We start from the raw sequence: 24,910 nt of genomic DNA, 5'->3' as shown, positions 1-24,910 counted from the left end.
TTAATTGCTCCCTTTAAAAGTTCAGATGGAGAGAAATATTAACAAGTGCATCACCACCCAGAAAAGTTTTGTTTTGTTGTGTTTGTATAAAGAAACTCACCATTCTCTCACAAAGAGCTATTAATTCTTTTACGAAATATTTATTTAATGTCTACTCTGAATCAGGCACTGATTCAAGAACTAGAAGTACAAAGTCAGATGGAACTCAGCTGCTGCCTTTCAGATACTATCATGACGCAGGAACTGAAATTTGAGTAAACAAATTTAGAAAGGGTTTAAGCATTGGGAGATACTCCTCCGTGGGTCTCTGGCACTCCTGACACGTCCTATAGGGTAGGCCCAGAATGCAAGGCCCCAGCCATTCTTTATCCTAGCCATGTCCTGGAGTTATGTTTCCTGTGGGCAACATTGAGGGATGAGGTCATGTCTCTTCGGTACAAAGAGCAGGCTTGTTTACTGCTTATTAATGAAACAGTGGGTAACTGCAGTTCAGCGCTCCTCAGCTGTGATGCAGTCAGCTGTGTCTACAGCATCCACCCAGGGCCCACATATTATTCCCATGGGACATGAAGGCAAGGGGAACCAAGAGAAACACGAAGTTCATGCGGCTTGCTGAACCATAATTAAGTCCTTTGTCTCTGACTCAGAAGTCTTGCGTCTTCTGCTGGCATCCCTGAGAATAAGAGACTAACTTATTAGCTTTCAAATTGGGTAAAATCCAAGCCTAGACAGTAATATTAGTACAGATGTATGAGGTGCTATAAACAATGTAAAAAGCAGTGAGTTTTCTTGGGCATCTTTACTGTGGGAAGTTTGGTGCCAAATTATCAAGCACTGGAAGTGCAGAGACATAAAAAATTATTTTAATCTCACTAAAACTATTCAAAGTCCTCTCTAGAGATCAGTCTCATTGCCTGCTATAAGGGCAAGCATTCTCAATTGAGACAGAAATAGAACAAAGTTAACTGTACTTATAAAGGATCATGACCTTGGTTTCTACTAAATAATGATACCCCTAGTACTATACTATTACTACTACTAGCTAACATCTGTATACACTTACTATGTGCCATGGCTTTTCAAAGCACTTGACCTATATTAAACTCATATAACCCTCAAAACAACTTTATGATACAGGTGTTAGTATAACCTCCGTTCTGCAGATGAAGAAACTGAAGCACAGAGATAAGCTGTTCAGAATCACACCCCTCGTAAGCGGTGCAGTTAGAAGCAATCTCGCTCTGGAGTCTGTGCTCTGAAATAGAAGCCTCCTGCCTTCCTAGAAAGTAAGCCAACTGGGAGATCTTACATAGGGGAAAAATTCAAGGTAAGATGTGTCATTGTTGGGGTAAACTGAAGATGTTTTCTTAAAGTTTCTAGAGATCAGACTTATCAAAGCTGCATTGAGCATCTACTGCTATTCCTTGTCCCAGTTCTCACAGACAAAAAAGCAACTGTCCCATGGAAAAGATATCCAGGAATAGCAGCGATAAGACATCTAACTAAAAACAAACACGAATCAGTGGAATAACATAAGAATAACGTAAGAATCAGGGGAATAACATTAGTTGGGTCCAGCTCTGCCTAAAAGCTGTATTAATGCCCCTACCTAAAGAAAGGTAAGTCTTATTTTCACTAAGTAACATTGAAAGTATCTGTTCAGATAGAACAGCTTGCTTTTCAGAGCAGTAAAATATGTATATCAACCGATTATACATACTGGGAGGAACTAAATATACATATTTCCAAATGCATCACTTTGGATAATCTCAACAGTAACAATCCCTTGTCAAATAGAATAGAATATTTTTATCATTTTTGTACTAACATTTCTTCTGTCGTTTTTGTACAATGTGTTATACTTGTATATTAAGAGATTATAATTATCAAACATGGGTGTTACAAAAGCAGATGGGGTTAATATCTAATGAATAGTTAATAGTATAACCTGACAACTCCTACTTGCTTTGAGTTCAATCATTATTTATGCATCTGATTCCCCGCTGTCTTATACTTTCTCATTCTAATAAGATTACTATTCTATTCTTTGTCACTCTGTGGAAGTTTAATTTTAAGCAATGACATGACATATAGATGATTTTTTTTTTAAAAAGGAACTAGACGTTACATAACTGAAAATGATCAAAAAATTTACCTTGAAAGTGTCATCATTTTGAGTTTGGTTAGAGTAAATCCAGCTTTGTTTATTATTTCAATTATTTCTCCAGCTTTTGGCACTGCATCTGGTTTAATCAGGGCTAATGTTCTGTAAAGAAGAATAAGTTTAAAAATAAAAATGGTTCAACAGTTTTTACTTATAACTCCCAAGCAGTGGTAGTTTCCTTAACAAATCATCCTAGATCATCACACATCAAAGTTAATTATAAAGAAAAGTGTATGAATGGTCTCAAAAACTTATACAAAGGAAGTTTACTATTTTTTCCCCAAGAAAATCAAAATTAGGTACCCAATCTATAAAAATAATAAAAGCCTAGAGGAAAGAAAGTTAAATTGTTATTTTAAATATGCCCACATTAGAAAACACAAGTGTTTAAAATTTCTACTTCTTAGAATATGTTTTATAAAAGAAGCCAATTCTCTAAAAAGTTGCATTAAATATTACGAGCTTGAGTTTTGGTCTCTTAAATTTTAACATGTGTATGCTATGCAGTCAGTTCAGCACCGATGTGGAAATAATTATCAATTCTTCTCTATTAACACTTTATTCATAGCATGAATGATGTACAAAGTACCAAATGTCTGCTTATCCCGACAAAGTGTATGGCTAGTGAACATGATGCTAACTTTTAAAATTATACTTTTCTCTAAAAGGATACATCAGAGCTATGCACTCTCCCCTCTGAAGCCACAGAAGAAATAGTTTTTGGAGATGGAGATCACCTGAGTGTCCTCATTTTACTAACAAGGAAATGAGGCTCAGAGAGGTAACTCTGCAAAGGTCACACGGCTGGTCTGTGTCACCTTAAGGACAGAACACCCAGCTCATAAGACTCTGGGTCTGTGCTTCTTCCACACCACAAGTGTCACTGTTAACATTAGTAACAGGGAGCATCATCACAAATCCTCAAAACTAATGCTTGCAAATGCAAGATAAAATCAGACTAGTTGCAGTAATTGAGTTTATATGGCACACAAAATGAAAAAATTCCTGCCACTTTCCATCATTTTCAATAGCTCTGACACACTGACATTAATTCAAAGAACCCATAAAAGGAGAATGGTTGGCCTTTTCATAATGGATTTTTTCACCAATGAGACAAAACTTAGCTAAATATATAATGATATAAATATCCTCAGTTAAATACATAATGATATAAGTATCCTTATTTACAGTTGGTTGTAACTTACGGCTGGCTTTTAAAACTTTAAAATAACAGGCTGTTCATCTTGGTCTGTTTATTCAAGCCCTATCAGACTTTTTTCTTTATTTTGAAGCAAGTGAGTCACTTATAGCATTTTATATGGCTTCACTGAAGATACAATTAAAACCTGTCACTTTTTAAGCTCACGTTGTTTAAAATTATAAAGCCAAATCATGACTGTTTATTCTAAACTCTGGAAAAATTTTCATGAGCCATAGCGCTTAAGAAAATATAAAACATCAGCAGCGAACAAGATGCGATGTGAAAAATAGAAAACTGACAGAACTTAGTTTAAAACACAGCGTCATTTTCTCCTTAAATGCCTACAGGAGATAAAGCATTGATAACTAATTACTCTGTGTTCCTCTGTCATGTCTTCACTGCTTACTTGTTCAGTAGATAACAGTTGAAATGTATTTGAGGGAAAATTAGACAGGAATCAGGAATCAAATGTGTTATTTAAAAGCAAACACAGCACACGAAGAAAGTAAAGGACAACAAAAATATCTTAATAGGACTGCTGTTATCTATCGCTGCATTTAACAAACCACCCCAAAACGTAGTGACTTAAAACCCCAAGCAGTTTCTCAAGAGTCTGTAGGTTGGCTGGGTGGTGGTTCCACCTGGGATCGATCACACAGCTGCACTTGCTGGTGGGTCAGTCAAAACAGCCAGGCTTCTCTTTTGTTGAGGCCTCAAGAAACCAAACTGGCAAGGAAATGGATTCTCCCCTAAAACCTCCACAAAGTGCAGCCTTTGCAACACCTTAATCTCAGCCTGCGAGGACTGTGTTGGGCTTCTGATCTGTAAGACTGTAAGATAGTAAATTTGTATTGTCTAAGGAACTGAGTTTGTGGTAATTAGTGATGACTTCAACAGAAAACTACAGAAAGAAAACTAAAGAGATGACAAACACCTGAACTAACAAAAAAAACAGCAAGAAAAATAGAAAAGCAGGAAAGCAGTAAAATAGTAGAAATATACACAATGGTAATAATACAACATATAAATGTACATGTACTAATCTTACCAATGAAAATCTGGAGGTTTTCCAATCTGGAGGTTACCAATGAAAATCTGGAGGTGATCCAGAATAATTTCCCCATCTCAAGGGCTGTAATCTTAATCAAATCTGTAAATTCTCTTTACCATGCAAGGTAACTATTGGGCTGCACCCCGCAGGGCCTGCAAGCCTTGTTGTTGCCCAGCCTCCAGACAGAAGAAAGAGCCCGGAGACGAATACATAAGCGGTTTATTGGACAGAAGAATCTCACACAAACTGTCCTGGAGCGATACCGCGAGCACCGCCGCATGCAGCACCGTGCGCGGCAGACCGTGGGTAGGACGCCGCAATCCTTGCAGTTCACGGGAGGAGGCTCCCATTTACACGGGAATTGATGTCAGCTGGGCCCATCGGTTAACCAGGGACTAATTAAGCCTTAATTAAGAGAATTGGATAATCATGTGAATGAAGCAGGGCCTGGTCAAGCAGAGGATGCAGAGAGAGAGCAGCTTTCTTCAATGGCCTTGACCACACCATAACATATTCCTAGGTTCCAGAGATTAGGACGTGGACGTCGTTGGGCAGCTGTGATTCTCCCTACTGCACTCCCTACTGGTTTCGAGTTCATATGCTATTTGTCTAGTGGTTTGCTGTGAAACTTTCACACTTATTTAACTTAAAATTTTTTAAGTTGTATGGTATCTTAAACCCTTTACAAAGAGTTCAGAACACTTTAGCTCCAATATTCTCTTCCAACTTACATAGCTTCACTGTTGCTTTGGAAATTCAGTTTTTTGCCTGATATTAGACATCTTTTTTTTTTTTTTTTTTTTTTTGGTACAAGTGATATTTGCTTGGATTTACCTACAGATTTCTTGATAGTAAACAGAGGAAGGAATCTTAATTTTTCCCTGGGAGCTTAATAATGAGAAGGCATTTTTCACGGCATTATTTGAAATGCAGTTATGCTGTCGTTGGAAGTATGTCATCAATAGTAAGCCATCTCGGACAATGAGACCATAAGTAAGTAAAGATGAGAAGAAGATTAGGGGGATGAAATCTTAGCAAGGCCTTGGGAATTGAACTAAGGTCTTACTTAAATGCATTTCAGTGCCTTCTAACTGCCAAAACTCAATGCTGGCCACTGCTCACCCCCACCTCGGAGGGCATGTAAAGTAACAGTAATTGGTATTGAGGGAGTAGTTTCCCAAAGGCAAGAGCAGAATTGAACTAACACCCGTATTCGTCTGGTCTTCTCCCCTGAGAAGTAGCCTTGGTCTACTCAAAACTGTTAAGACAATTGGCTTAAAGAAATAAAACTCCAAAAGCAATGGAAACGTGTACCCTTGCTCCTCTTGAGTAAACGTGCTTCTACTCCATTCCCAGGAGAGGGCGCCCTCTCTCCACCCCCTTCATCTGCTCTTCAGGCCGCAGATAAGGGTGTCTGGTTGCATGTGGTCCTGCGTCTTCTCTCTCAGAACTGCAGGCCCTCCAGCAGGGCATAGTCTGTAGTTCTTCCCCTGCTTCCACAGCTTACCTGTTTCCTTGGGTCCTTCATGCCTGACGGGGCCTCAGTGATGTTGGAGGAAAAGAGAAAGGGCAGATACCTTTGGGGAAATTGCTGGTAAACACCACAGTCCCTTACTCTTCTTTTTGATTCCTCCCGCCTCCGGGCGTTTCTTTTCCCTCCCCTCTCCCCACTTCTCTCCCATCCACTGTTCTCCTGTTTGGTATCTTAAGGCCTGTTTCTCAAACTTTTCCCCCAAGGCACCCTTAAGAACTGAGTGGACACCAAGTCATCACTGCTGACTTCCATTTATCTTTTTTAAAAAAGAGTGTGGGTTTTTAATTCTACTCCACATTATTTTAATATTTTAAAAAATGCTTCAAACCATTTACCTGAATCTAAATGTAAACCTAGATTACGTTAAGTTGATGCTTACGGAAGGTGGACCACAGTTGCCTGGGTGGTCTGAGAGCATAGTCTGAAGCCCCCAAAAGCCTCCCTGCACCCCAATCCCGCCAAAAAGGCAGAGGCCAGCACCTGTAGGGAAGCCAACCTCTCTCTGGCGCTCTGTCTCCTATGATCAATGGGCAAGTGTGCTGTCAAGGTTTGATCTGCAGATCTCTCTCTCCCTCAGGCGGGCCGCAAAATACAGATTGGGAAGGAGTGAGGGCAGGGAGTGGGGTGGAGAAGTAGGAATAGGAACAAAACTTCAACCATTCTCAAAGTTGGCTTATACCAGGCAGCCTAAATAAAACCAGTTTGCTTCTGGTACCTGTCAGTGTTTCACTGGTTAATAATTTGGAGGGGAGAATGGAGACTAACTGAACTCAAGAGATAAGAAGCTTGAATGATGTCTTTACATCTGAACAATAGAACCATGAAGCATCAATTCATTACTGTCTAAAATTAAAATCAAATACTCTAATTGACAACTAATAACATTATCCATTTGATTTGAGGAGCTTTATAAAGAGAATATAAAAATTAATTGAGAGTTGATCTTTTGTTAAGTTCTCTTACCACAAAAGAAAAATCAATATAAAAAATAAGGGGGCAGGAGGAAACTTTTGGAGGTGATAGACAAGTTTATATCCTTGACTGTGGTTATGGTTTCACAGGTATATACTTATCTCCAAACTCACTGAGCTGTATGCATTAAATGTCTACAGCTTTTTGTATGCTAATTATACCTCAATACAGTGATTTTTAAAAAGAGAGAGAACAAATGTGCATCAAATGTCAGATTTCTACAGTTAACGGGAATTAGAAAGCTGAGTCTAGTTTGTGAGCTTAATTGAATCACACAGAATTATCTCAATAAGTGCCTCAAAATTAGCAGATGAGCACCATGAGGATCAACTTTACTCCTCCCTCTGACTACAGACTTTACTCCAGAAAGCAAGTAGCTGAGTATGATAAATATAACAGGGAGGTAATTAGCTCATAAATTTTCCTTGACAATATGCAAAACTGAGAACTAGGCTAAGTTATAATCATTACATAGAAGCTGCTTCTACAAGACTATGGTAGAACTGCATGTATTTCTTGATACGCCTACTTTTTTGGTCACTTAAATAAGACAGTATATTCTAAAACTCTTGAATTCTGAAGTTTATTTAAATCACCCAAATGGTTGCTGGATTTTTCCCACTTGCAGTTAGGAAAAGGATCAGAAGAGAAAAATGGTGAAACAATTTAAGTCAGTAAAGATATAATGCTGCACATCTTTTAATTAATTATATTTATAAAGCCCACATATTTAAAATCTGTCTTCACATTCTCTGTTCCTCTTGCTTTTAAATCAGTCCATTCAATAGTACCTACCAACATATTAATTAGAGGTTTAGAAAGAGAATGAGTTTTAGAGTCAAACACAAGATTTACTGGCTTCCCTTCACTTTGTAGCTGTTTGACTATGGCCAAGTTACTGAACTGTTCTGTAAAATGGACTCAACAACATTCACTGTAGACAAATCAGAGTTAATATATATGTTATAATTGTTATAGCTATTATTATTTTATTCAGATTGGGTCATACGAGTAACCCTGTCTCCCTAATTCATTTATTTTTGCTAATGTAAATGAAAACTGGAAGTAGTCCTGAACTAAGAGGCATATGCAAAGTGCCTACCACAGTGATTGGCATATAGCATGTGCTCAAAAAAATTAAAGCTATAAGTACTCATCACTTATAAATAAAGTGTAGTTGGTGTTTCCTTAACCCATAGGCTTTTACCAGATCTTTTAACAATGAGATTCCTACTTATCTAACATTCTATTTTTTTTTTCCTATTTCAAAATTATCCTGGGAACCTTTGGTTTTCCTTTTTTATGAGTCATTCACTACCCCGCTGATCCATCACCACCTGTGTACCAATACCCACACTGAGCATCAAACCACCTCGAGAATTATAAAGAGCTTGTAAAGTAGTCACTACAGGGAGGAGACTTAGATGTTAAGTAATCATCTGGTTATTTGGGTGGCAAACCTCAAAAAATAGTTTGATAGATTTTTTTTTCCTAAAGAATTACATAGTTTTTGGAGCTTTTTTAATATATAGCCTTACCTTCCACCAGTGATCCCTATTTTTCATTACTGTAACACTCACTCCACAAATGCAAAGCATCCCCCAAGTCAGCACATACAATATAATATAAGCCACAGAAACCAGAGCCAAGAAAGATGACCAAGCAATTAAAATTGCATTTCAAATATAGTTCATGTTAGACTCAGAAAGCTGCACCCTCATAAATGTAGAGATTGAAAACGAAAATTTCATTTTAATAATAATGAAAATTGACATTCAGAAGAAAAAAATTATTACAAGTCTTTTTTATTCTGGATAGCCTGATTTTCAGCTACATCTGTAACTTGTTTTGTCCCTCTTCTAAATCAAAACCAAGGAAAAGTCAGAGTGACAAGTGTAGCTTTGACAAACAATGAAGAGAGGAGGCCAGAGAGACACACAAAGGCACCAGGCTACAGTTTCTCCGCTTCCCAGGAAGAACCACATGCAATGAGAGGGAGGGAAGGAGGCAGGGAGGCAGCGGGCCAAAAGCGCCTCCCCTAGACACAACAACTGTTTTCAAGGATGTAAGCTCATTCATTCAACAAATTTTTGTAGGGCATTCCCTCTGAATAATTCACTGTTTGAGGCATCACTACCATGGTCTTTAAGGATGTAGTTTTGATTCCAAAACAGATTTCAGTTTCTCTGTATCACAATTTTTTAATATATTTTTTCTTTTTGCAACACTCATATATTCTGTCTTCAATTGATCAGTCACTATTTACCAGACATATATTATGTCTGTGAATAAAACTAAAAAATAGACAATATATATTACAAACAACCTAGACAAAAATATGTTCGTCAACTAGCTCAAAGGCCATCATTTAAAAACAGGGAGGAAATGAAAAAAAGGGAAGTGTAGATATTAAATTTTAAATTGTTATTCATTGGTTCATTCAGCTCACACAGATAAGGTGCTTGCAATGTGTGAGAAGAAGTGCTAGACGCCACAGGAGACGTAAAAATGAACTGAGACGGAAAGAGGGCAACTATTTTGCAGGTCCTATCCATTCTCCTGTGGTTAAATCCTCCCATTCTTGATGCAAACGCTGGGCTTTAATCTTGCCTCTCCTCTGTGATCTTTAGCAAGTTACCTAACATCTCCAAGCTTCAACTTCTCCATCTGCAAAGTGGAGCTAATAATAATATTATTAGCTTCTGTATTAGGTTGTTGTGGGGCTTAAATAAATGGTGTGGACAAATCATTTTAACACAAGGCCTGATACAAAAATAGCTAACAGTTATTAAGGCTTATCGTTACTACTCTTGCTCTACTTATGTTAATCTTACTCTTCCTTCCTTTTCACACCTATTGTCACCATCCTAAATCAGGCTATTTTGCTACTTAAATTAAAAAAAAAATTTTAAGCACCATGCAGAACAATGGGCTCTTCCCAGTACCTAACCTTCACCTGTTCCTTTGTCTGTACTCATTCCTCTGACCAGCATTTCTCTGACTTGAGCCAACTAGGTAAAAACTCAATCTATCTTTCATGAGTCTGTCAAACACCTTCACAAAGCCTTCCCTACTCTTCTACAAGAAGTAGCTTTATTTTATTCCGAGTTTCCATTGACTTATGGCACTCACTACTTTCCCCCCCATAAGCCACGTGTATCCTACACAACAAGAGTTACTTGTATTTTCAGTTCCCAATCAGAAGAACGATGAGGGTGTCTAAAACGTTTGTATTTTTCCCTCCCGAAAACAATCGCTGCCTAGGACTATGGGCATCACTTTCTTACCTGAGTGAAGAGCAAATCACAGTCTGCTCCACAAAATTCTAAATAGTCATAATACTGAATTGTATCACTGAAAAATATCTACACTGTAAAAACACAAGGTAGCAACAAGAAATCAGACTTTGGTACCAAGACAAAATATTTTAAGAATGAAAAAACAAGGATTGTATAGTTGTTTTCTTACTTTTCTTTCCTACTGCCCAACTGGCGAGCTGTATACTGATCCCCATAGTCAATTAGCACCAGTTGACGAGAAAAGACATTCACTTTGTTGCCTATAAATAAATCTTCCAAGTGAAGGTCTTCATATTTGGTTCGCTTTAAAAAGGTGCGATGATTCTTTACATCATGCTGGAACCAAAAACAACAATAAAACAAATCATTATCAATAGGGAGGGTTAATTTATTATAAACTAGGAAATAGTTCTTAATTCTGCTTTATTAAACATACGTTACATTCTGTTTTATTTTTGCTACAAATACAAATCATAATTTCTTTTATAATTTCAGTCTTTCCTAGTCTAATCCAGTAATAACATAAAATTTACAAATTTAATACTTTTAAAAACCCTGAATAGAAGCCTCTGTTTATTGCCAAATCATTTCAGCAAATTAGTGCCTATGAAATCCCAGAGAAATTCCAAATTTCTGCTTCCTTGCCTACACAAAATCCCAACACCAAATAGATCCACCTGCAAAAGGGGTTGCCAATGAAGGGACACAAAGAAATAAGTGGAACTCTTTTAACTCAATCTTCCCCAATTTGACTTTTTGTAGAGATTAACAGTATTCAACAGTGGTGACATATTTAGGGACATGATAATCTTTGCTATAACCACTTACTGACTGTTGCTTAATCAAAAACATAAATAATCCCCCTTCAGTTTTCTAACAACAACAAAAAAACTCTGCTAGAAATAAAGGCACAAAGTTATCACCTTGTATCAGAATTATAATACTCAAATAAAAAGAATCCCCAAGATAAAAAGAATGCATTTTTAAAAGCAACTATTAAAAAAGGCAATCCTATTCCTCTCCCTATCCTACCTTCACTCCATTTGCCAACCTTGAAGCAAAGAAAGGTTCACTTACCATTTCAACAGATCCATCCTCTGGGTAAAATAAAAGCTCATAACGTCGAAATAGTGAAGCATTTGGATCATACCACTCTGCAATGAAAACGAATCTTTCACTATGAGTCTGCATAGAAAGAAAGAAGTATTTTAAAATAACATGTAAAATATAATCATTCCTGTAGAAATCATACAAATTGAAATAATTACCAAAAATTTGCAACAAACAGATCTATTACTTATTATACTGAAGAATTCTGCAACAATAAATCAATTATCAATATACCCTCAGAAATATTTCCTAATTTCTTATTAAATATCCTTAGATATCTCAAAGATGATTTATGGATTGCTTAATACTTCACAGCCATCCACTCATCCTGAGTAAATTGATAATTTTTAGAATATGAGCTCCTGATCTGAAGAATTCAGTCCTTCTGAAGGTAAGTTTACATAAAGGTAAAAAGACAATTGATAAACTAATATGAGAAAAAATTTCTGAGGCTAGCTCTCAGTTAACTGAGAAGTTTTAACTGTTCTAAATTTAAGAAACAACAGTATTAAAAAAGTGTTGTCATTCATATTATAGTAAGCACCTTCTCTCTGCTTAGTAATTTCACGATAGTTCTCTTTTTGTAGAAATAGTAGGAAAATGTGTTAGTCTAGGTCCTCCGAGAAGCAGACAAGATGCTAAGGCAAGATTAAACATGCAAGAATTTTATTCTTGTAAGAGAAATTCTGTACAGGAAATTCCTACAAGAGGAAGTTGGGAGGAAGGGATCCAGGGAAGGCTGACAGACTACAATACAAATCTGACCCTGAGAGAAGGCAGGCTGGGGGGAATCCTCCTGGATTGCGGTACAGTCTAAGGAAGGTTCAGCAAGACCACTGGGGAGTGCTCGAGCCAGCTGGCCCCCAGAGAGTTTCTTGCCTTCCAGGGATGGTCCTGCTTTAGTGTCCCTGCTTCTCTCAGTCACCGGCTGTGAGCAGCCCTAGGGAAGCCTGTCCTACATACAAAAGAGGCAGATTTCAGAGCACAGGAACTGAGGCCCTCTGGTCATCTAACATCTCTTTAATTGAAGATCTGTGAGGTGTGAATGAAAATGTGAGTCAAAGACTGGCCCTCTTTCCTTGACTATTAAGCAGTATTTCCCATCATATATGTTTTTAAAAATATCTTAGTCCCAAAGGCCCATCATTACAATAAGCCAATGAGGATGTAAGGAAGAAAGGAATCTAATGGTTTTGCTGCTAATTCTGGATTTAGCATCTGATTCTCTGGTTAGGGTAAAGGGATGGGTTCCTTTTATGTTAATAACTCACTTATAAATTCTAATAGTAGCATGTCTAGCTATACTTATGATTATAGTCATAAACTATAATGTAGATAAGTTTTTAAGACACTACTTTATTCTTCCTAAAATCATCCAAAAAGACACACTTAAACAATGCTTATTAGTTAAGAGGAAATAAAGGTAAAATAAGAGACTCACTGAATACAGACATGTGGTTGCCAGGGGGGTGGAGGGTGGGAAGGGATAGAATAGGATTTTAAAATTGTAGAATAGATAAACAAGATTATACTGTATAGCACAGGGAAATATACACAAAATGTTATGATAACTCACAGAGAAAAAAATGTGACAATGAGTGTGTATATGTCCATGAATGACTGAAAAATTGTGCTGAACACTGGAATTTGACACAACATTGTAAAATGATTATAAATCAATAAAAAATGTTAAAAAAAAAAGAGACTCACTATGACAAGCCTTTCTTCACTCATTACTTTTCATATTGATTCTTATAAATACAGTTTTTTTTAATTTAGGTTTCACTGTGCATTGTAGTACTGTACTCTCCTTTTAATACAAAAGTATTAGTAATTAGTTAAAATTTTTACTATCTATATTAAAATATTCATTCACTAAAAAAATCATTGAAATATTGTCTTCACTAAAATAAATAAAATTATGGAAGGGAAGAAATGATGAGACATCTAACTGAAGGCAAAAGGGCAAAGATAAGGAGGCAAATGAAAAACCACTGAAATTTAACACTGATTTATCCAGGCAGCCTAACCACAAAACCTGCTAATCATGCTCTTTAATTCTGAAGCAGGTAGTAGAATTTTTCATGATTCATCATCCAGAAAACAGCTTTAATACAAAGAAAACAAAGTGAGTAATTACTGTTTCTGGATGCCAGAGCAGCTTAGAGCAATCAACTGCTACTTTCCAAGAACAACTAGAAAACTAGGATATTTAAAATATATATATATACATATGTTTGATGACCTGGGAGAGCATCTAAGGCAGCCAGCTTTGATGATCCAGGATTCAGAAATATAGAAAGCTTACTGAAGTGAGCACAGCGTTCTTCATGCTGCTTGTACCTGAGGACATGTGCTGAGACTTAGATCAAGCTGGACAAGAGACTGAGAAGCCCGCAGAGGAAGGCTGTCAAGAAGCAGAGAAGCCAGCAGAGCTTTTGATGATGTCACAGGGGTAAGTAGACAAAAACTGGAATCTGGGCCCACCAAAGCAGCCAAGATCTGAGGGGCAAAGATCCCGGAGGAAAGGAAACCATAGAGAAGTGAGCTCAAATCTGTTTGTTCAACGGAGCTTTCAACAGCCTCAAAATTCTGGGGAGAGAAAAATGAGAGTTCAAACCCACCAAACAGGAGATCCCTGGTAAACAGACAGCCTTTCTGACTCTTGGAGCATTACATTCTAAAAGCCTGGGTAAATGAAAAGTAAACTGATGGTTACAAAGTTTGAGACAAGTTTTGTGTTCACTCAATGTTTAGTCCTTCACCGTACTGACATGGATTTCCCCCATTTTAGCTCTGCGCCTCCAGAAATGTAAATACAGCTTTCACACACAATGTCAAGCTTTCAGAGATAAACTACCAGACAGACCAAAAAAGACAACCAGGAGAAAAAACAGAAAATAGAAAGAAATCCATGAATAGCCTAGTTATTATCTTAAAAAGGCTTCAAAATGACAATGATAGGTATAAATATATATATGTCAAGATTAATAATTTCACCAGGAAGCCAGAATCTATTTTTTTAAGTCAAGCAGAAATTCAAGAATGAAAAGTAAATACCAACATAGCAACCTATAACTAGCAAAATTACCCTTCAAAAGTGAAGGTGAAATAAAGACATTTTTCAGACAAGCAAAAAACAGAAAAGTTATTGCCAGTGTACCTTCACTGAAAGAAACTCTGAAGGGAATTCTAAAGGAAAAAGGAAAATTATACCAGATGATTCAAGGAATAGAAGGACTGAAAAATAACAGAAATGTAAATATGTGGGTAAATCTAAATAAATAATGAATATACAAAATAGTAATAATGTCTTGTGGGATATTAAATAAGTAGAGTTTGAGTGCATGTCAATAAGAATATAAAGGATGTGAGGGGAAGACAATGTTCTTCAAACTATGCGAAGCCAAGAAAGTATCCCCTAATCAGTTGCTCAACCTGCTCTCAAATTCCAATTAACATCAGTGAAGAGAATCTCTCGTAAATTAATAGACAAACAAATTGGAGATGTTCTGTCCAATTTTTCACCCGCTGTTCTGTTAGAATGACTTTTCTTCATCTCCTACTGCTCAGCCAACTGGGAAACAATTCTCAAAATGTTTAGTAAATCAGTGCCATTCAAACTTTATGAAATGAATGATAATCATTAATCATGGCAATAACAACAATGCTGCTTTTTAGAGAACCTACTAAGTAGCAGTTTCTTTACATACATGATTCCCATTTGAGTCTCACAACAGACAATGCAGGTTGACAGAAACAGGGATACTATTTCATGGAAGAGGTCAGTAAAGCTCTGAAAGTTTGAACACTGGTCCAAGATTACACAGCAAAGAAATGAGTAAGTCAGAACTCAAAATTTGGTCCTTCAGACTTTGCGTACGTCACGTTTTATCCCATTAAACAGCTACTGCCTATATAAAATGATGCAAAAATCAGTGTTTAAAAGAAGTGTTCAGTCAGTGGGTCTAAACTAATGATGACCTGAGTTATTTAGCTACATTTCTATGTAAAGTTAAATAATTCTAGACAGGGTCAAGTTTTGTAAACTTTAACGATCATGTAGGAAAAAGGAAACGGATTATTTATTACAAGATGGGATGGGGAAATCATGTCATTCTCTGTGACATTAAACACATTTAACAAAATATGTCTCTTCAATTAGATCCCAATTCCAGAATCTTAATAAATCAAGAGTCAGTGAGATGTGTCCTTCTAAAAATACCATCAGTTTAAGATAACAGAAATTTTTATAAATTTAAGAAATTATACAAACTATATATATTATATTGCCCATAAGTTGCTGCTTTGAAACCATTTTCACTGTGAGCATCAGATCTAATATAGTCATGATCTCTAAGAAAAATACAATAAAAACAATTACTTTTTTTATCATAAAAGAAAAAAAAGCAAATAGATACCAGAGGTCACACTTTTCTGGGGAAGGAATAGAATTGTGTTAATTTTTAAAATTCCATCAGAAACCAAACAACATAATCAGATGCTGAAGGAACAGTTTGCAACTACAAATTAGTTCAATAAATCTGATAAGTAACCATCATACAGGAAAAGAGACAATAACCTACGTCCTCAAGATTTTTTAAATGCCCAAGCTCTTGAGTCTGACCTCTTAAGAGTTTTGATATAGTTTCACAATAGTACCTAGATACAAAGAAAAAATATTTCATAGTCTCTCAAAAAATTAGCTCATTCCTTCATCTGTAACTGTGCTTTACCTTAACGAGATTGTTTTAAAAAGTACATAAGAATGTCTTCTACAAACGAAGAAACAAAGTCTCAAGCAAGCACTGTTTCCTCTATGAAAAAAGGTTTACTATGCCAAGTAAAAATTGTATTCCAACTTGATTTAACCTAACTTTCCGGCTTACCTTTCTTTGTAGTAGAAGCTTGGGTTATTTGCTATTGTCAAAAGGTGTCTGGAGATATACCAGTGGTACACCTGGACCTGGCAGAGAACACGATATATCTGAATGTCCCACTCAGGCTGGCCTTTTAACTAGCTGCCTGACTACACACACGCACACACACCTAGAAAGTCACCTTTGAAATTTTAAGAATTTTACTCTTCAGCTAAGTTGAGCCACATCTAGCAAAGAACTCAATTCCTCTTTCTTTCATGTTTTAAATGATGACCAAGCTGAGTATCATTTTGTGCGAAACACTTCATTTCATGGGTAATGAAACTGAGGCCAAGCAAATATAAACGACTCACATAGAGTCACAGAGCTCTTTAATGACTGAGTTAAAACTGGAAACTCCACTTGCTGTGACTCAGCTCCTTCCATAATACTGGGCTTCTGGGGCCAATTTGAGAGGGAGAAACTAACACCTTAGGTGCACATAGGGGACACCTCCAGTTTTCTGCCACAGATCTTGTGATGAGAAAGTCACTGCCTGGATGATCACTGGGACAATAAAGATTCCTGTTCCTGTCAGAAAACCACTATGCAGAACATTTAAAGATCACACTGTAGCAAAAAGAGACTTTTCTTAAAGAGGCCGAATCATTTTTTCTTCTAAACATTTCAAATACAACTTACATATAGTAAAATAATGGCTCCTCCATGTTCCAGCACATTTTGTTCCAATTTTGTGAATAATCACTAAGGTGCCGTCTAACTTTTTTAATGTTAGAAGCAGATACCCGCAAGATGAGGTTCAGAACACACTGCCCCCAAAAGATGACACCTTGGCGTACTGAATATTTTAAGCTGAAGGAGTTTGAGAAAACAACAGAAGCAGTAGGGTCACTTCAACCTTCCCCCAACACTTCTTCCCTGAAACAGGTCACAAAACCCTCATGTGAGAGGAGCCCTCCTAATACTCAGAAGAAGCACCCTCAGCCCTGAAAACAAAGGAACACCGAGCGAAATCCCAACAAACAGGCCTTGCTGAGCTGCCCGAGTTTCCCACGCTTCCTTCATACTCTTCACCTATCCTATTCCTCGGTGACTGGCCGGTCTTTATCAAACCTGGCATAACACACTCAGGTCTGTTTCCTTGGGTCCTCATTTCCCTATGAAGACTCCCACATCACGTAAAGCTTATGGTAAATAAAAGTGTGTGATTTTCTCCTGTTAATCTGTCTTGGTCAGTTTAAATTTCAGAGCCAGCCAGGGGCCCTCAGGGGGTCAAGGAAAACTTTCTCCTCCCTTATACACACTGTAATCAAAAAGCTAAGAAGAGAGCCAACTAAAGGGAAGAGGGGCTTTCCTGAGGGGCAGTTGGGTGGGGGGAGGTAGAAGCATAGAGGTTAAGCAGCAAAAAGCACAGTGGTTCTGCAAGATGGTAAAGAGTAAGAAACAACGTGCCAATGATTATGCAAATGAGGAAGCTGTGATCAAAGTGGTTCTGTTCCTGTTGCTAAAGATCACCACCGAGCAACCTAAGCACTGACTGTCACTGCCAAGGAACTTGAGGGATCATGGCCCAAATCTTTAATATCCAATTTAAAATCCTGGTACAGGCAGGGAATAGTGTTCTGGAAGGACACTCAAGAACATGGTAAAAGTAGCTGCCACTGGGGAGCGCCTGCTGTGTGAGGGGGTAGGGGGATTAAAGAGGGTACGTTTCAATTTACACCTTTCTGTCCTGTTTGGCCCTAACTGCTTCATGTTTGTATTGCTTTTTTTTTTTTTTAACTGAAGTATAGTCAGTTTACAATGTCGTGTCAATTTCTGATGTACAGCATAATGTTTCATACATATACACACATGTATCTGTTTTTATATTCTTTTTCATTATGGGTTACTACAAGTTATTGACTATAGCTCCTTGTGCTATACAGTATAAACTGGTTCTTTATCTACTTTATATATTATAGTATCTGCAGATTTTCAAGAGGGGTTAAATAGTTTTCTAATTTATAGTTTTCTTTATCGTTTAACCTTAAATTACATTGAAAAATTGAAGCCAGATTTTTTTCTCTTTAATTAGGTAAGGACTAATTAAATACCCAACAAAGATATTACTTGTCAGTAGACCCTTTCTTGCATTATATATCATCTAGAACCTTTGGCGTCCTCTTCTATTAACCATACTATAAAATCAGAATATTAAGGTAAAAAAAAAAAAACAAAAAACAAACAAAGAATACAACATGAATGTTAAGTAAATATACCAAGATGTAAACAGTTAAATTTGGGTGGTAGCATTCTGCAATTTCTTTTCACCATTATATTGTATTGTGTTCTCCAAATTTACTATTTCTTTGTAAAAATCATAAAAGGACTCTTTAAAAATCAGTCTAAATAATAACATATCAGATATATGATACAAAAAGAATGGGAAAATTAACACTAAAAGTTTAAGATTATAAAATGTTACCTTTGTTTTATAATATTTTACTGGAGACTAAACAATAGACACAGTGATTTTTATTTTTATATGAAACTTCCTCTTCCCCTTCCCTTATAAAACAGATGGTCAGATAGATTGGGGTGGGTGAAGGGATGCTTTGAAGCAAAATGCATTCTTAAGTAGCAGTGGAATGCAGAGAAAGTCACAAGAGCACAAATCCCCAACACAAAAGCAGAGAGGAGAATATCCTTTTGTTTTATGCAAAAAGAGGTAAATCCACTAAGAACAAATCTAAAACTAAGTTTCAGAACTCAGAAAAAGGAAAACCATTCAGAGTTTTAAAAGAAAAGTCTGTTAGTTTTACACAGGCCTCTTAATATAAAGCACAGTTGTATACGGAAGTTTCTATATATTTATGTTAAAATTTGGGTTTGATGTAAACATTAGCCAAAATAAAAACAGGTGATGTGTCTGGTGCATGGTCCTGGAGTTAAACAATCTGCAACTAACTAGCTCCTAACTTCTACATACTCAGTCTCCTCATTTAGAGAATGAGAAAAATCAAACTGTTACAGAAATTAAATGTGAGCACATTTGTAAATGGGTCTGATAGACAGTATAGAAATTCAAAAGGTCTCCTGTTAGAACCAAAAGGCATCAGCCAATGTTCAACAGTAATCAAAACAGTGAATTTTTAACACTGTCAATAAATCAGCCTGATTAAAGATGAGAAGCAAATCAAAGATCAGAAGTTCAGAGTGAAATGATCACTCTTTAATCTCAGGGCATTGCAAACATCTCTAGTTCTTACGTGAATTAAAATTAGAGCTTAGATTTTCTGAGAAATTGTCACAGGGTTCTGCAGATGAGCATTTAGGGCTGCATGATAGTGTTCAATCTCATGTCTGCAGTTTCAACTGTGGATTTCAGAATTCTTTAAATTAATAAAACCCTTACAACTGTCAAAGTGACTTGTTTCAACCTATCTATATCTTTATACACAAACTTACCATTTTTCAGTATAGGACTCACTACTTACATGCCAAAAAGAATAAGGCCATCAGACCTTTATACATAATCGGATTTCCATCCATTAACTCATTTATTCAACAGATTGAGCACGTACCATGTTCAAGGTACCATGCTAGGTACTTGGATACATCAAGACATAACAATGGTGATTAGAAACAAATATCGTCCTTGCCTTCATAAACCTTATAATCTTGCAGGGAGAAGAGCCAATTAAACAATCACACAAATACTTTTTTTGACCAAAAAATAAAAAGCAACTATTGTATTGTGTTACTCCTATGTCTTTCTAAGAACTTAGAACTCCTGCCTCTGAATTCGCTGTTCTAATACAATCACAACTGACCACAGTTAAGTAGGTCATTTAATTTTTCCCTCATGTTACTCAAAACCCATTTCACACTGTTTATATAACTATCAGAATGTTCTGTAAAGCACTTTACAAGTTTTATTTTTAATTTCCCTCTGACGGTATGCACTTTTAAATGTTGAAAAACCTCAGATTGTTTTTCCAAACTTACTTTGTAACACCTTCTAAAAAAGGAAAATGTCATTTTAAAATGTAGCAAATGAAAATCACTGTCTCTTCAAATGACACTCTAGGATGAGTCAGCTCCCAGTGCAGTCATTTTTTTTTAAACAGTAGGATTATACCATCCCAATTATAGAGGTTATTTTCTTCCATTCATTTTGAAAACAATTTTCCTTATTTCAATTTCTTTTTTAAAAAAAAATAATAGGTGACAACCAATAGAAATAATGTTCTTTCATTTCACAAAAGGTAAAATTTTAAAACCATATATACATTGATTATAAATATGACAATGACTAAACCTGCAGATAATGCTGGAAGAATTGACGGGATTAATACAGATGAGTTAGCCACATCCTGGCCCTTGTTATGACCTGAAGGTGTTCCACCACCAAATTCAGTGACTCAAGCATTCTCTTCACTGCCCATATCCTCTGTCCTTACAGTTAGTTTGTTCAATTCCTCCCTCTTTTACACCATCAGGCTTCCCAGTGTGACGGTCCTTTCACACATTCCCCACCTACCAGGCTCTCTTACCTTCACTTCCTTCCTTGTGCCATCTCAGATTTCTTTATTTGTCATTTCAGTCACACTCTTGACAATTCTTCCCATTGCACCATTTTGTCAAAAACCAACCCTAGATGAAGTTAACCACTGTGCTTTCTCTGTGCTTACAGTGGAGTTTGTAGTTTTACATTTTACATTTCGGTCTGTGATCTATTTCAAGTTAACTTTTGTAAAGAGTATAAATTCTGTGTCTAGTCATTCATTTAAGTTTTACTTATATACAGAGAGAAAAAGAGAAAGAGAGACTCCCCAAAAATTAGTCTTAATCAATGGTAATATAAACACTTTTTAACGTGTAACAAACGTATATATTATTGAGTAGAATATAAAATTCATGTTAACTTGTAAGATTAAAATAGGTGATTTTATGGAAATTTCAACCAATGCTGGAATTCCAGGTGAAGTGATACTTAACGGGTAACCAAGCTTTTGGAGAATCAAATCACACCATACCTCTCTCAGTGAGTCTTAAAGGAAGGCCCAGCCCAACACGGATCATGTGAAACTAATCATCTTTCCCATACATATGTGATTTTTAAAAATCTCTTAATTCAACAGTAAGTTTATTAAGTTTGTGCCACCAAATATAACTGTACCTTTGCCTCGTACACTTCAATATTACTGGTCAGAAAAAGCCATTCCAGAAATATTGATATTTGCAGCAACACGTATGGACCTAGACTATCATACTAAATGAAGTAAGTCAGATAAAGACAAATATTATATGATATCACTTATATGTGGAATCTAAAAAATAATACTAACGAATCTGTTTACAAAAGAGAAAAATAGCCTCACAAAGAAAGAAAACAAACTTCTGGTTACCAAAGGGGAAAGGTGGGGTGGGTGGGGAGAGATAAATTAAGATTATTAGATTAATAAATACACACCACTATATTAAAAAATAGGTAAGCAACAAGGATTTACTGTATAACACGGGATATTCAATATCTTATAATAACCTATAATGGAAAATAATCTGAGGAAAGTAATATATATATATATATATATATATATATACACATATATATATATATAAAACTAAATCACTTGGCTGTACACCTGAAACCAACACAATATTATAAATTAACTATACTTCAGTAAAAAAGAAAAAAAGAACAAGAGCCATTCCAACCTTGTAATGGTCTATAATGAAAAAGAATATAAAAAGGAAAAAAATATATGTGTATAAATGAATCACTACACTGTACACCAGAAAGTAACACAACATTGTAAACCAACTATACCTCAATTAAAAAAAAAAAAATAAATTCACAGGTAAAAGTTAAAAAAAAAAAAAGAAAGAGCCATTCCATTTCTGATGACACTGTAACAATCAAATACCGATCGGACCTGGCACCACCAGTACTGCTGAGCGCAATGCGCATGCCAGACTGAGTTTGCTCCTGCTGCTACTACTGTGGCCATCATTTGTTGGTCACCTACAGCAAGTGACATGGCCCTGAACCGTGTTGCCTGAACAGGAAATTCAAGAAACTCTAAAGGATTTTCCTTTGAGGTCAAGTGGGGAAAACTTCAGAATAGCCAAGAACATGGACTCTAGAGTCATAAAAACTTGGGCTCTGTGACCATGGACAAAATACTTAACCTCTCTGAGTCTCAGTTTCCCCACGTGTAAAAGGAGAATACTAATAGTACTTTCCTCCTAGGGCAGCTGTGGGGATTAAATGACTTGGTGTATATAAAGCACTGAGGATTTCTGTCGTCCAAGTCTTACAGCAGGGATGCTGGCTTGCAGGGCCACCTGGGACTTTACAGATGCACTGCACACACTCATCTCCCTCACTGGCCTTTGTCCGATATACACAAAGAGCCACTTTTGATTAGTGATGCTGTAGCGTGTTCTGCTGCAGATCCCAGTAAATAGTTTTCCAAAGGTCTTTAAAGAAAAAAATCTTTTGAAGAAAAAAAGAATGAGTGATGAAAAGAAAAATACAATTGTGACTGAAATTATATTTATTATGAAAAAACAGCTACTGAACATATATAGTTATTTCTGCAATAAGTAACTTTTTATAAAGGACATTTAGTAAATCAGAGTCAGAGTAGAAATTCTTGCCTTTTAAGGAGCTCAGACAATATTATGGGTCTGTTAATAGAAAACTGAGTAAAAACTTTCTTTTTAAATTTTATGACATCTTCTGTTACACATTAATCATCAGTTTTATAATTCAAACTTCTCAAAGGAAAGGCACCATTGAAAAAAATCATAGATTAATCAACATGAAATTGCTGCTGCAGATTATAGATGTAAATACTTAAACCATGTGTCTTGGCTTGGCATGGAAACACAATGATGTTATGGAAAATAGTAACATTCTTTAGCTAATATAATATTTAAAGTCATATTGGACATTATACTTATTAGGAACCTATATGTTCAAAAGAGCAGGTATCAGATTTGACTGTTTAACTACTCTAAGATGCAAAATTAATTATGTGGGATAGTTTCCAGGACCAAGAAGAAATCTGAGGAGCCATGCAAATGTTTATGAAATAAAAGTAAAATCTGAAGAATTGCCTCCATTCCACAAAGCACAGCAGAAATGTCCTGTACCTTATTTAAAAGAGAGAAATATGTACTGATGAGAAAGCATGTCAGTCTAAGGCTTCTCTGGTATCTAAAATAAAGCACGGAAAATTTTTCAAATAAATTATCGAAATCTATATTTAATGGCTGAACAGTGAAGTAAAATATCTACTTAAGGCATCCTTTCAAGTCATTTTTCATTCTGGATAGTGATAAGCCTGGGGAAAATCAGGAAAAATTGAAAATCATACTTATTATCTAATCCCACATCAATTATAAATTCAAAGAAACAAAATGAAATATTAACATGGATGAAAAAGTACTCCCCCCTAGTATATAAGCACTTGGGGTGAAGATTGTGTTCATGGGTGTATGTGCATTTGTGTACATGTTAAGTGAAGATGAGTATTTCGGAATAATACATGATAGCAGTATGAAATTATCTTTATTGCTTTTTACAAATAAATTACTAGGTTTCCAATGAGGAGTTTTGATTATAAATTGCTCCAATGTAACAGAGCCCCTTAACAAGTCCTTTACTCTTTTCAGGGACCTTGTATTCCGGTAAGACCTCAGGAGAGTATAGGAACGATAAGGTATTAACCCAGCACATACTGACACAAATGTCAGTACCTTTAAAGACTGAATACTTAAACTGCTTAGAAAGAAAGAAGAAAAGGAAGGCAGGCAGGCAGTGCCATTAATGTTTTGGCTTTTTTTTTTAGGGTACCAACCATCATTACCTTGCATAAGTCAGTGGGATCCACTATTTACATTTGATTGCTTGAACTGATGACTCTTTTCGTGTTCTCTAAACTGCTACTATTTTGATTAACCTTTACAAATCTTGTTTATCTCCCACAACTGTTAGAACCAAATGTTAAATCAAGCACATAGAAAAGGAAAGGGAAATAAACTAACAGTATGTCAGGCATAGGTAATACTCTATCTAGGTTAATTCTCCCCACAATTTGTCAGAGAGTAGTCCCCTAATTTTCACCCACAAAATAGAGGTTCACAGAGGTTACAGTTAATTGTCCCGAGATTACACGGATCTAACTGCTAGTCAGGGCGAGTGCTAAAATTCAAAGGTTTTCTGTCAAAAATCAAAGCACCAAGGCTCATTTCTAGATACCTAGAGCACTGAATCAGGAAAAATATCAAAATCAAGAGTTTCAGATCAGCCAAAAGAGCAGCAGCGATGGGAGACAGAAATGTAGCTACAAGGTACACCTGAGCACAAAAGCAGACAGCAATAATAAACCTAAGGGGCTCACTAACAATGAAAACTCAGTTTGGCCTCAGTCCAAGACAGAACAGGAACAATTCCAGAATTACAGAAGGACTTTGACGAGGTTACTGAGGCCCTTATTTATATGCTTCTAGCCGTTGCATTTAAGATGTGTTGTAAGAGATCAAAGAAGAGGAGTTACTCAAAGTCAATACAAAACTCCTAGGGAATGAAAACCAGTTCACGGAAGAGAAAGGCAACAGTAACATAATGTGGTGGCGTCGATTCAGACACACAGCAGATGTCTGTCTGGAAATTATTTCACTGCCATTATTTTGAAGGGTATTTT

The 24,910-nt window shown here is 36.3% G+C and overlaps 1 protein-coding gene across 7 annotated transcripts in view; it reads right to left on the bottom strand.

The window, feature by feature from the left end:
* NME7 (NME/NM23 family member 7) overlaps positions 1-24,910 on the bottom strand; it is a 171,996-nt gene that overhangs the window by 121,443 nt on the left and 25,643 nt on the right. For 4 of the 7 annotated variants that reach the window (XM_014556069.2, XM_032463786.1, XM_006173248.3 and 1 more), the window contains exons 2-4: positions 11,299-11,406; positions 10,391-10,557; positions 2,156-2,266 (exon numbers count right to left, since the gene is read on the bottom strand). In XM_014556069.2, the coding sequence (XP_014411555.1) occupies positions 2,156-2,266; positions 10,391-10,557; positions 11,299-11,406 (386 nt within the window). Of the gene's footprint in view, positions 1-2,155; positions 2,267-10,390; positions 10,558-11,298; positions 11,413-16,220; positions 16,242-24,910 lie in introns of those variants that run through there. The other 3 variants (XM_032463783.1, XM_032463784.1, XM_032463785.1) reach the window with 3 other exon arrangements.

The sequence above is a fragment of the Camelus ferus genome, chromosome 21, assembly GCF_009834535.1.
Source record: "Camelus ferus isolate YT-003-E chromosome 21, BCGSAC_Cfer_1.0, whole genome shotgun sequence".
Lineage (NCBI taxonomy): Eukaryota > Metazoa > Chordata > Mammalia > Artiodactyla > Camelidae > Camelus > Camelus ferus.
The sequence above is the reverse complement of the archived record's forward strand: the minus strand, read 5'-3'. Positions and strand labels throughout refer to the sequence as shown.